The sequence below is a fragment of the Dreissena polymorpha genome, chromosome 11, assembly GCF_020536995.1.
Source record: "Dreissena polymorpha isolate Duluth1 chromosome 11, UMN_Dpol_1.0, whole genome shotgun sequence".
Classification (NCBI taxonomy): domain Eukaryota; kingdom Metazoa; phylum Mollusca; class Bivalvia; order Myida; family Dreissenidae; genus Dreissena; species Dreissena polymorpha.
In genome coordinates this window covers 66,010,580-66,024,623 of record NC_068365.1, presented here as the reverse complement: position 1 = coordinate 66,024,623, position 14,044 = coordinate 66,010,580, and the positions used below count along the sequence as shown (strand labels likewise).

At 37.3% G+C, this 14,044-nt stretch overlaps 1 protein-coding gene and 1 long non-coding RNA gene across 2 annotated transcripts in view; both read left to right on the top strand.

Moving 5' to 3' along the window:
* The window catches only part of LOC127851542 (cadherin-1-like), a 36,881-nt gene extending 33,117 nt beyond the window's left edge, over positions 1-3,764 (top strand). Inside the window, exons 7-10 of the mRNA XM_052385371.1 lie at positions 596-780; positions 1,508-1,611; positions 2,693-2,855; positions 3,614-3,764. Of these exons, the coding sequence (XP_052241331.1) occupies positions 596-780; positions 1,508-1,611; positions 2,693-2,855; positions 3,614-3,625 (464 nt within the window). The 3' untranslated portion in view covers positions 3,626-3,764. The remainder of the gene's footprint in view (positions 1-595; positions 781-1,507; positions 1,612-2,692; positions 2,856-3,613) is intronic.
* A 1,232-nt stretch (positions 3,765-4,996) lies between these two features.
* On the top strand, positions 4,997-13,722 carry LOC127851543 (uncharacterized). The gene is made up of 4 exons (XR_008035816.1): positions 4,997-5,115; positions 5,384-5,413; positions 7,176-7,284; positions 13,437-13,722. It is a non-coding gene; the product is annotated as an uncharacterized LOC127851543 (long non-coding RNA).
* Positions 13,723-14,044: the final 322 nt, after the last annotated feature.

The window sequence follows — 14,044 nt, the reverse complement described above, 5'->3', positions numbered from 1 at the left end:
TAACCGGTAAACAAATCTACAAGATTGACGTTTTTATGCTAATATCTCTTTCTGTTAAGGGGCCGTCAACCAGATTTCACGAAAAAAGAAAAGTTCTAAAATTCCGCAATTTTTTACAATTATTAGTTTATATTGATTAAAATAGCACGACTGGTATATTATATTACTTGAAAAGTTGTTAAGTTTTCATATTTTCAGTATATTCGGTAATAAAATTGTACTGTGTATGTGTACCAGGTAACTGCCAGTTAACTATAACTAACGCAAGTAGATTGATCCTCATCGTCACGTGGTAAACCTAGAAATGCAAATTGTGCATGCGTAGTGAATTGTATATATTGTTTATATATAATGATCAATCTACTTGCGTTATTTTAAGTGTGCATGACGTTATTTCGCCTATGTTCGCGATGTACTGTCGATTTCACACCGCGAAGTTTTATATATAAATAAAATGATTTAGATTATAAACTACAAAAAATCGTTCACATTAATACATCAAATATTGTTTTACGTATGTCATACACAATACATGCTCTAAACAACAACGTTCACTTATGTAAAATTCAAAAAGTCATGTGTGTATGTTTTTCAGACGGCAACGTGAAGCTCGCTCAGGCGCTAGATTACGAGACCGTGAAGACGTACACGTGTGGGTTTAACGTCAGCGACGGCACGGCCACGGGAGGTCCGTTCATGTACACGTTGACGGTGCAGGACGCCAATGAGGCCCCCTACTTCTCTGACACCATGTACTACGCGACGACGTCGGAAGGCGCCGTAAGTGGGAATTTAATCCATGTATGCCTAGTGGACTCTCCCATCATTCTAAATTGGATCAATTTATTTCCAAAATTAGGGATGTCTAGTATATTTATTTCTATATTTATACTATTTCTTACAGACATTCCTTTAAGAAAACAACGCATACCCAGATGAGACGCCGCATTATGCGGCATCTCATCAGGATCTACGCTGTTTGCCAAGGCCTTTTTTCTAGACGCTAGGCATAAATTGGTTAAAATAGCATTTCTATTTAAAATCTACGAAAATTTCGTACAATTGTTCGTTAAATAAACTTAACCAATTAAAAATCAGTTTTTCTTATGGCAATTGCCGACATTTCCACGTCAGATGTGGTCTGTTAAAATAGATGTTTGTAGATACAAATTGCTCCTTTCATATTATTGTTTTGCATATCTATTCATAAGACACATGAACACTAAAATGGTGTTCGTGTGTCGTATGAATAGATATATTCGCGGGAATTAATTGTGGGCACAAATAAATGAAAACGAGCATTTTGTATCTACAAAAATCTACCGTTTTATAGTCCTTGGACCTTTTACGCGTGTGTCTAATATTGCAGTTCGTAAGTTTGTCCTGTCATTCAGGATTGTAGGTTTCACATTTATTGCAAATGCGTCAATTTTTGCTGGACGGAATTTTGTCTTTTCAACCGGTAATGTAGGATTCGCACTAATTGCGCTTTCGTCAATGTTTTCAGGCCGGAAGTGTGTCCTTTGACCCGAGTTTCTCGTGCTCAGACCAGGACGTTACGGATGTATCGAAACTGACGTACGCGTTCAAGGCAGCGAATAACAGCAACAGGTAGGTGCGTTTAGGTCGCCGTTGCGTAGTGACCATTCCGAGACCGGGATGTCATGGGTTCGATCGCCACTGTCGGAGCGATCTTTAGATCTCCCTCACAGATACTTATTATTGGTTCTACCAAAGACACGGACTCGAGGCTTCCGATGATATCGAGCTTAATAGGTTGAAACAAAGACTTCAGCCCAGTATTTTATATGTTATGCCCCCCCCCCCCCGAACACACACACTCGAAAAAGTACGATGCAAACAACTGTATGTAAGTGTTAAATAAAACAGTGCATGTTATGGATGAACAGCTGCGTTATTTCTGTGTAATTATGCATAGTAATTTTACTTACTTTAGCATCATAGCATTGATTAATTTTACTTACTTTAGTATCATAGAATTGGTCAGTACATATTGAGCTGTGTGTAACATGTACTCGTCCTGCTCCGAGTTAAGGCCATTTAAAGTATTTCCGAAAAAGGCCTTTTCTGCGTTTTCCCCGTAAAACAGAAACGCCTTTTGATACAGCTACAAATGAACGGTCAATACCAAAAGAGGTGTTACATATCGTGGACAAGCCACGGTCAGCGAGTGTTTGGACATAGTAATGGTACATTAAATGTTTTACACACCAGACATTGCATGTACTTGTTTTCGGTCAGTTCTTAATTTTAACAAACTCCGCATTCTATTGGAGCCTATATGTGTACGCATCTCAGAGACGTTTTAGTTCCGGTCAAAGCAATAATTTACATATTATTCTGCAGTTACTAGGTCGTTGGCGCAAAGGTCTTTTTAAGAACTACTAATATGAAGCTATTTATTGCTTTCACATGTTACCATCAGTTTCGACGTTATAACTTGCAGTCAGAAATATTGCGTGTTTTAATTAGGTTTGTCAAAAGCAGCTATGACAATAAGAATTATAGCGTGCTTTAATTTCGTTTTGCTATTTTTTAATCAGCAGTAATAACGTTATAGTTTGCAAAGAGAAATTGACCTATTTTGATTTGTTGTTTTTGTTTTCCATCAGCAATTATGACGTCAAAACGTTTAATGCAATTTATGACACGTTTTGTGCATTTGCGTCAGGTTTGCCATCAACACCGCCGGTGTCATGACGTTTAAGGAAAACTATGACGTCGATAAAAACGCTATGCCTTCAAGCGTCGTGTTGACGGTGTTCTGCGTCGACGCAGGAGGAACCACTGGCGTCAAGAAAACCGGGTCTACACAGGTCACCATCACGATTGCAGTATGTGAATTTATTTACCGTACTTTACCATGTATTACGCGCAACTATGTATAGAGCGTACCACCTTTTAAAATTAACATTCGGGAGATTTAAAATGCTTGTAATAATAATGGTAACGTGTTGTTATATTATTTTTTGTTACGTTATAGATTAATCTATCCCCCCTAAACATTGTTGAGATATTATGTTTTGCCCTGTTCGTTGGTCCGCCACGCCAGTATCACTGCTGTTATTGCCTCTTTCTTCGGTATTTATTTAACAGTCTTTCTGAGGTAAGTAGCAATGTATGAATAATATGGACTGTCATTTCGTCGCATCAGCAAACAGCAAAATGCCTTGAGAGAAATAACTAACAATATTTTATGAGATCTGACGAATGTTGCAGGATAACAACGACAACACGCCTACGTTCTCCTCGACGGCGTACACGTTTGACGTCACCTGCAACGTCGCTGGATCTCAGATAGGTAAAGAATCACACATTTTTGTAAACTGGATTATGTTCAATGTTGGTGTCGCCATATGGTGCGGTAGTAACCGGGCCACAAACCAAGCTTATTCGCTCAATGAGCGTGTATCAACCACTTTTTTAACCGGAGAATCTCAAATCACCAAACGTTTTTGTCGACCTTATATATACAGGCAGATGAAAAGTTGCGTCTAAAACTATTGGCATGGTTTTTGGTTTGACATCATATTCGAGTTAACTGCTGCGTCCAAAATAATGTCCGAAAAAAACGAATGCCTTCTGTTTACAGGTTCCCTGCTAGTGACGGACGCGGATAGCGGAACCAATGCGGACGTGTCCTGTTCCGGCGCATCCGGTTCGTCCTCATCCGCCTACTACACAATCGGCGCGGACTGCAACATCTACTTGTCAAAGTCGCCAGACTTCGCAACCGGAACCACCGTAACGTACGTTGACGCTGAGCCATACTGTGCTTTCTAATGAGCCTCGTTCTTGGCGTAATGCACGTGTGTAAGGTGTGGTCCTAGATGAGCCTTTGCAGTTTGCACAGGCTCTTCAGTGATGGCACTTTCCGCCTTAACTGGACTTTCCGCAGATGTATAAATCCATGTTTTCCCAAAACGAGGCTCATTTTAAACCCTTCTGTGAAAACGTATTAACCCGTTATTATTTGGCTTCGGTTCGAAAACGCGTTTTATCATGTTTGGAAACAAATCATGATACATGCGGGGCTAATACAAATTAGGCGTAATGTTTCCCCATAGTAAGACATGGCGATGAAAAGCAGAAAACACATCATTTAAAGTCTAATATCGTAATAACCGATAACTTCAACGTTACTGACTGGGAAGTCGCGGGTTCGATCCCCGCCGTGGGTGCGTTCTTTAGATCCCCTCTATAGATACCAAGTACTGGTTTTGTCCAGGAAACGAACTCGAGAGCGCTTCAAAAAGTCTTCGGCTTTCGATTCAATCGCGCTTAAATAAGAAAGTTTTTACTTATAAAAGATTACTGATACGTAACGTAACGTATTATAGGTACGTCGCCACAGCCGTTGACAAGGGAGCCCCGGCTCGCACGGGCACGTCAACGATCAACGTGATCTTCTCGGGTTGTACGACAACCACATCCACTACGACCACGACAGGTTACAGTAGACCTAATAATTGAGATTGCAATGCTATACTCTCTTAAAAAGTAATCTTGATTTACTGGAAGACAGGTTTTAAGTTAATGACACTCGTTTTGTTATTCTTTCCTCGACATTAGTGCAGTAAAAGCATATATGTATACCAAGAAATCACTTTTATGTTTAAAGATTGGAGCATACATATGAAACCTTGCTCCATGGCGGGTTACAATCAACTAAACGTAGCCAAAAAACGTTAAAAAAATCAGTTACCTTGATTCGTGTCAAGTTTTTTTTCAGACTTCGACCATTTTTGAGTTCTAAAATATACATGTTTATATTCAGCTATGAATGGTCTGTAATTCATAGTTATCAGGGTACCTACGTTGATTTGTAAACTAAAGTTTAAGTTGTAACATTAAATTAAATGTTTCAATAAGCATATTGTGACGTACAGTGGCAACGACGACGGCGTACAATTTCTTCGACCACAGCGAGAACATCGCGCTGTTCGTGATGTCCCTTCTTATGGGCCTGGCACTACTCGGCGGGCTGCTCTACTGCTGTCTGCGCATGTGCTGCGGCGTGTGCGGCGGCAGCGGCGGCGGCATGAGCAACATGTGCGACTGTCGGCAGTACGGGCGACAGCAGAGACGGGCTAGGTAGTAAAGCTAACTGACCCATACTGTTTGTCACTGATTGTTTTTTAAGTTTAAAAATCATCAATGGTGCCAAATTATTTAAAAATTCTAATTGGAAGGTTATGTTAAACGTGGAAAAGCTAAAAAAAAATATATATAAAGAAGTCTTTTTTTTAATTTGGGACTTCTCACACATTTTCGTTTTTAGTATGTATTAAGCACGGGGACGTAAAATACCGTCGCCAAAGAAAAATGACTTGAAAGATAAATGTTTTTTTTTTGTTTCCAGATACCCTCCAAGACAGGTCACCCCCGATGAGTAAGTTTATTTCAATAATAAATTAATTCTTTGAATGTGCAAACATTAGATATGGTGATTTTAGTACAAAGAGGTCATTAAAAAGAACGAAAATAAATCATTCAAACACATAATCCTTCAAATCATATTCAGTGGCAATCTCTTGCACGACGGTCACATTACATTCACCTCTGTGTTGTGCTCAGAACGGACTATTGTTATGAAAGCGTCTCATTCATGTCATGATCATTCCAAGCGTTCATCAGTGAGGTTACAGTATACTAAACAACCTCTTGCACGACGGTTACATTGCATTAACTGCATTAAAGAAAACCATCTCATACCATGATATCTTATATCAGTCTTAATTAATTATTATAAAATTGATATGTTTTTTTTATGTTGAGAAACCGACATACATAAATACGTCGAAGCAATGCCTAACGTCACTCAATAAAAAATATGTACAATTGTTTACATTTGTGAAGTGCGTGGAATAATTACATCTGTGTAAATGGGCAATAAAATAGTTCAAAAGAGTTGAATTAAAACTCACAAGTTTTTGCACGATTTATCGTACATTTAAAAGTCATATTTCTTAATTAAATGCACGCGATCTTAAATATCCACTCAAATATACATTGTATGCGTTTGTTCGGTTTTTGCTATTTGGTAGACAAAATGGCGTGCTGAGCCTTATGCAGAGTTGTATGTGAGAGCAAGGAACGACAACTCTGCGTGGAGATTGATTCAGTGGCACTCCTCTACGCTTTCTGCTAAAAGCGACACACAATCTGCAAATCTAAGATTTTTATTTAAATGCGATATACAAACAACGGACCGAACGTTCGAATTTGATATTAATTTATATGAATACGAGCGCTGCTGTTAGTTAGGTTGATCAAAACCAGCCCTGTTGTAAAATATTTGGAAAGCTTTTTGACTCATGAAGCAGAAGCAACTGAAAAATAATTGAATGGCGATTGAGATGCAATTCATTGAGACAATTTGTTACGTATTCATAATATGAGACGCGTTCTGAGAAAACTGGGTTTAATGCATGTGCGCACAGTGTCGTCCCAGATTAGCCTGTGTCGTCCGCACAGGTAAATTAGGGCCGATCCTTTCCGCCTAAATTGGAATTTTGCCAAGAAGAGACTTCATTTAAACGAGAAATTTCATAAAAGCGGAAAGTGTCGTCCTGATTAACCTGTACGAACTGCACATGCTAATCTGGGACGACACTTTACGCACATTCATTATGCCCAGTTTTATCAGAACAAGACACAAATATTCAACGTTCGTTATTATTAAATTAGGTGCATCTTAATGTTGTCCTTTGAAAACAATACCAGCTAAATATATACTAGAGATTTGGTAAAGACTAGATTGCAATTTGATAATTTTTAGAAAGATAAAAACTCCCAAAAGACAATCATTCAAGCGATATTCACTACTTGTGACTTTATATGATCATACTTCTACTAGTACTAATAACAATCCTGATATTCATGCAACGATATTTATCTTCTTTTCCTTTTTTGTTCATTTCAGACCACCACGTAAGTATTACTTGATTTTGTTTGTTCTCAGTTCGGCAGTCAGTCAGATATAATAGAAATACACTATCTCTTAAAAATTCGTTTTCAATTTTACTTATTTACAAATAACCTGAGTATTATCATTCTTTTAAAAACTATAGCCAATCGCGTTCAAGTTTTCTGTCGTCATCTCATTAAAACGCTATATATATATCACACGACACGTGTCTCGTTAATTTCAGGGAAGTACCGCCCCCCGTCCCCTCGCCAGCCGACTCCGCCCCCTAAGATCATAGAGCGCCAGCCGCAGTACATCCGGACAGTGGCGAGACCCATCTCGTATGGCCAGTTGTAAGTTGTTAGATTTATGTACATCTGAACATGTGAATTAAGCTTCGTTCTCAGAAAACTAGAACTTCAACCCTTCCAATTAACCTTACTTTTACTAGCAGCTTCAACCCTTCCAATTAATCGTACTTTTAACCAGAGCTTAAGCCCTTCCAATTAACCGTACTATTAACTAGAACTTCAACCCTTCCAACTAACAATACTATTTACTAGAACTTCAACCCTTCAAATTAAAACTTAGCCATACTATTTACTAGAACGTCAACCGTTCTAATTTACCGTACTATTAACTAGAACTTCAATTGTTCCAGTTAACCGTACCATTTACTAGAACTTCAACCTTTCCAATTAACCCTACGTTTTACTAGAACTTCAACCTTTTCAATTAACCGTATTATTTACTTGAACTTCAACACTTCAAATTAACAATACTATTTACTAGAAGTTCAACCCTTCAAATTAACCATACCATTAACTAGAACTTCAACCCTTCCAATTAACCTTACCTTTTACTAGCAACTTCAATCCTTCCAATTAACCGTACTTTTTACTAGCACTCAACCCTTCCAATTTACCGTACTTTTTACTAGAACTTCAACCCTTCCAATTAACCGTACTATTTACTAGAACTTCAACCCTTCCAATTAACCATACTTTTTACTAGCAACTTCAGCCCTTCCAATTAACCGTACTATTGACTAGAACTTCAACTCTTCCTATTAACCGTACTATTTACTAGAACTTCGACCCTTCCACTTAACCGTACTTTTTACTAGAACTTCAACATTTCCAATTAACCGTACTTTTTACTACATCTTCAATCCTTCCAATTAACCGTACTATTTACTAGAACTTCAACCCTTCCAGTAAAGTGTAATATTTACTAGAACTTCAACCTTTACAATTAGTCATACTATTTACTAGAACTTCAACCCTTCCAGTTAACCATACTATTTACTAAAACGTCAACTTTTTGAATTAATCGTAATATTTACTAAAACGTCAATTCTTCAAAAAACGTACTAGGTATTTACTCAAACTTTAACTGTTCCAATTAACCGTACTGTTTCCTAGAACTTACACTCTTCTAATTAAGCGCCCTAAACCTTTTATGCATGTGCGTTTTAAAAAATAAAGTTTCTCATCTATCTGTTATAGTAAATGTGAGTATTTCCGTATTTTCGTGTGTCTTTATAAAAAAGCCTCGTTCTGTGAACACTGTGTGTGCGTCAAGTGTCGTCCCAGATTAGCCTGTAAAGTCGGCTAAGCATAATCAGTGACGACACTCTCCGACTAAACGGAATTTTTCTTTAGAAGATACTTTCTTAAACGAAAAATTCCATAAAAGCAGAAATTGTTGTCACAGATTAGCATGTGTGGACTCCACGTGCTAATCTGGGATGATACATTACGCACAAGGCATTTAGCCTAGTTTTCCCAGACCGAGGCTCAAATCACTGCGTGCCACACTCATTCTTGTGCGCATCTCGTGTTGCAGACAACCTATGCAAAGTATGCGGTTAGTGCGTACACAACCTCTACCCCCGGGCTACTTTCCTTGACCCCGGGGATGCCTTCACTGAACAACTTCATTTGGGACTACTTTTTCACGTGTGTGCTACTTTTCCTGACTAACAGGGACTATTTGTTCCACAAATGTGCTTGCATGAACAGTGTATATACTTCTGTGATATCTTGCTATCCATTAGATGATATTTATGTGTTGTTGTTGTTATTGTTTCTTGATGTTGTATGTATGCTGATCAGAGACGTGATTTGATCAAATATATTTGAGCCGCGCTCTGTGAAAAGGGGGTTTAAGGCATGTGCGTAAAGTGTCATCTCAGATTAGCCTGTGCAGTCTGCTCAGGCTAATCAGGGACCACACTTTCCGCCTAAACTGGATTTTTGCTAAGAAGAGACTTTCTTTAAACGGCAAATATCATAAAAGCGAAAAGTGTCGTCCCTGATTAAGCACAGGCTTATCTGAGACGACACTTTACGCACATGCATTAAACCCCCTTTTCACAGAACGCGGCTCAAATATATTGAAATATAAAAGCTCCCCATTACATGGACGAATATCACGGCCGTTAATCACGCGCGCCATCCTTTTTTGAGATGCATTAATAAATAAGCCAATGCAACTTCCGAGGTGGCGCTCAGGTCCGGCTGTTTTGAAATTTCATGGATAATTGTACATGGTGATTAGCTTTTATATGTTTTTTTCAAAATATTTCGCACTATTTTTTAAATCGGTCAATGGATTGTGTTTCAGAGATTATAAATTAATCCACATCGGAAGTAGCTTTAGCTCATGTATTAATGCATCTCAGAAAAGAGGTGGCGCGCGTGATTTACGGCCGTGAGATGGAACAGTTTAAAGGCACTTGTTCACAGACCTTTTCGTACTTTTGAAAAATGTGATTAAATATGTTTACTAACAATCTATAATGATTTAAATAGTCTTAACTAATTATAATAGCAAGACAAAAAGTTGAATAAATAATACTGCCGTCCCCGAGATTCGACCCAGGGTCTTCTGGACGAAAAAGCCCGCGCTCTACTGCTTAGCAACGCATTCTTTCACCTTGCGTCATGAAACATTAACGCAATAATGGTACTCTTTTTTTCAAAATTTACGGGAAAAAGCGTTGCAAATGCTTTATTGTTTTACCGATTTCGAATCATGATTATACGTTAATTAATGAACAAATATTTTAAACAATTTTCTTAGTCAAGAGCGTCGTTTCGCTTGTTTGAACATAATGCGTACATTATTTATTTAAACCCAGTATATGACAATAATTATAAAAAATCGTCATTTTACCAAACTGTGAACAAGTGCCTTTAACCTACTATACTATGAATGCTTGTGAATGACTCACTTTAAACTTGAGACCCCCTCATTATCGTAATTGTGTGACCATACTGTGTCAGGGTGCAGAGTCAACGGGGTTTATAGGGATTTACACACGGGCTGGACCGAATTGAATACACCGTTAAGAACTTTATTATTGCAAATATCTCAAGTTATTGAAATACATTTGCAAAACTCTTTAGTGCATAGAAGACAGTTTTTGCAGTTTGTGCCAATACCTTAAGGTATAAGAATAAATCATTCAATGCGTCTGAAATCTGTGCCGAATTTCACGTATCGTGAAGCATAATAGTGAAGTATACATTGAATTTTTGAACAAGAATACAGTCTTATTAAAAGGGATCTTTTCACGCTTTGGTAAATTGACAAAATTGAAAAAAGTTGTTTCAGATTCGCAAATTTTCGTTTTAGTTATGATATTTGTGAGGAAACAGTAATACTGAACATTTACCATGGTCTAATATAGCCATTATATGCATCTTTTGACGATTTTAAAACCTAAAAATTATAAAGCGTTGCAACGCGAAACGATTGAATAATTTGGAGAGTTCTGTTTTTGTCGTTATATTTTGTGAAACTACGAAGATTGCTTATATAATGTATAAAATACCTGATACCTGTGTACTCGGCGGAATAGCTCAGTAGGCTTAAGCGTTTTTACTTCAGGACTCTGGCAGGACTCCAGGGGTCACTGGTTCGAAACCTGCTCCGGGCAATGTTCTTTTCCTTTTTTTAATTTTATTCTTGATTTTTTACTGGAGCTTTTACGATCCAATGTTTACATTTATCAATATAAAGCATTTAATGAATAAGTTAAAAAATGCCAAAATCTGTGAAAAGGCCCCTTTAAATACAGTAATTCTGATGTATTTCACATTGCCACAAGCGGCATAACAATCCGTCTTTTATGCACTAGTTGAAATTCTAAACAAAAATTGTTAAAATGTTAATTGGAATAAAACAGGGACCTTTACAACACAGGTGGTTAGCGTGTGGCTATGATATTAATTAGTGAAAACATCATTTTGAATGATAAATAATCATATTATAACGAAAAATTAACTTTTCTGAAAAAAAAAATTTCACTATCAAATATATATATAACAAGGTATGCAACTCAAAATCACCCCAAAACGGGGTGCATCGCTTTGAACAGCCATATCTTCATCAATTGTGCAGCGATTTTCACGATCTCGGTCTTATTCAACGCAGAAATGAATTTCCTTTCTGGAAATGTATATGTCTTGCAATATTTTTACAAATGCTGGGTCAACTTTTAAGAAATAACACGATACACAACACGCATGACCCAGTTGACAGTGATCATGTATTCTTTATGAATGAAATCTCCAGTCGTAAAGACACACCTCCGCATTGGACCAATGAAATCACTCGTATGTTTAAAATGTCAGTTAGTTGAAATGTATGTAAACAAAGGTTTCAAACGGCGCTGGACAGTTAGTCTTGATGCAGAATGTAACGACAAGAACGGTAATAATGTTTTTTCATACGTTTTATTGAATTATGGTATCGAACTACATGAACTTTGTAGGGAAGTTGCCCTTTACTCCGTGAAGATTTCAGTCTTAAAGACAGCATGATCACTGTCAACTGGGTCATGCGTGTTGTGTATCGTGTTATTTCTTAAAAGTTGACCCAGCATTTGTAAAAATATTGCAAGACATATACATTTCCAGAAAGGAAATTCATTTCTGCGTTGAATAAGACCGAGATCGTGAAAATCGCTGCACAATTGATGAAGATATGGCTGTTCAAAGCGATGCACCCCGTTTTGGGGTGATTTTGAGTTGCATACCTTGTTATATATATATATTTGATAGTGAAATATTTTTTTTTTCAGAAAAGTTAATTTTTCGTTATAATATGATTATTTATCATTCAAAATGATGTTTTCACTAATTAATATCATAGCCACACGCTAACCACCTGTGCTTTACAATAGGTCCCTGGAAAAAAGCAGCACTTACCGGCGTGTTTACATCAATTAACGTTTAATTGGGAACCCAACAAAGTCACGTGATCCTGCACCCTGTACGTTATAACTGCAGTCTTTAGGCATCTAATCGTCTTCCAATTTTGAGATTCTTCATGAACAATATTTATATATAATTTAATAATTATCAATAAATGTCAACAACAGCTTTAGTGGGTATTTACTCTAATTAGTCCTTTGTTTTTCCTTATAGTTTGTGTGCGTCTCTGTTTTCTATTTTTCAACTGTACTCAGAAAACATAACTCATACATTACAATATAATTCCATATAAAGAAGTCTCAGTCCGCAAACACAGTTGCGATTCGCAAACAATTTAACCCATTTATGCCTAGTGGACTCTCCCATCCTTTTAAATTGGATCAATTTATTTCCAAAATTAGGGATGTCTAGTATATTTATTTCTATATTTAGAATATTTCTTACCGAAATTCCTTTAAGCAAACAGCGCAGACTATGATGAGACACCGCATCATGCGGCGTCTTATATCATGCGGCGTCTCATCTGGGTCTACGCTGTTTGCAAAGGCCTTTTTTTCTAGACGCTAGGCATAAATGGGTTCAGCCTTGTTCTTGGATAACTGCGCTTGATGCATTTGCGTCGAGTGTCGTCCTAGATTAGCCTGTGCAGTCCGCGCTGGCTAATATGGGACGACACTTTCCGCCTAAACTGGTTTTTCGGTTAGAAGAGGCTTCCTTTAAACGAACAATTCCATAAAAGCGGAAGGTGTCGTCTCTGATCAGCCTGTGCGAACTGCATGGGGCTAATCTAAGAAGAAACTTTACGCACATGCATTAAACCTCGTTTTCCTAAAGCGCGGTTAATATAACTTAGTCATAAATTGCGTCCTTTCTGACAAAACTAGTCTTTAATAGGGGGTAATCACGTGATAGTCAATATGGCGACGTCCATGCCGAGGCAGGTATTTTTCGCCGTTTTGTACCCTTTATTACTCGTATTAATGTTTTAAATACTTTAAGATTCAGCGGCTTAAATGTGGTATCGAGAAACATATACTACTCAAAATTACACTTTTTATAGTATGTGTAATTTGAAGTTCACCCCTAGCTACATTCGTCCAGCGTCACGCAGCAATTGTTCAGCAATACATAAAATTAAAATCAAAACACACATTCTAATATCAAAACCTGCAAAATAACAATTTAAATTAAATTAAATTGAAGATAATGTAGAGTAAAAACCTTATTAAAAAGTGATCCTTAGCAAATTTTGAGTAGTATAGTTTTAATTTTCGTTTCAGTCCCGGTGGCGGGGGTTACATGCGACCACAACCAATACTGCCCGGCTACTTTCCTTAACCATGTGTCACGTGATCGGATAACCTGAATGCCACGTGATGGGAATACAAACGTGCGATATGAACTCACGTTTTAAATAAGACCAGACGTTTAGGCGTAATACAGACCGTTGTGTGGTGTGTTTGTTATGTTTGATAACAGTTTTGTAAAATTGTACATAATTCTATTATAAATAATGAAATGTTTCAAAATTTATGTTGTTTCAGTGAATATATTCGTAAACATGAATTGACTTAGTTTCTGAGTGTTTATTTCAGTATGTGTAATTTACTGATAATTATTGTCATCTACCGGTGAATTCGGAGGGGACTTAAGGTTTGCGCTCAGTGCGTCAGCCCGTCACACTTTTCTGGATCCTGAAATAACTTTAAAAGTTCTTCATATTTTTTCATGAAACTTGAAACATGGATGGATGGCATTATGGAGATTATGCACGTCATTGCATGTTCTTCCTACGTCAAGAATTATGGTTACTATGGCAACAAAAAGACTATAAATATTGCTAAAAATGGTGGAGTTTCACCGGTAGGGAATTTATATTGCTTGGTAA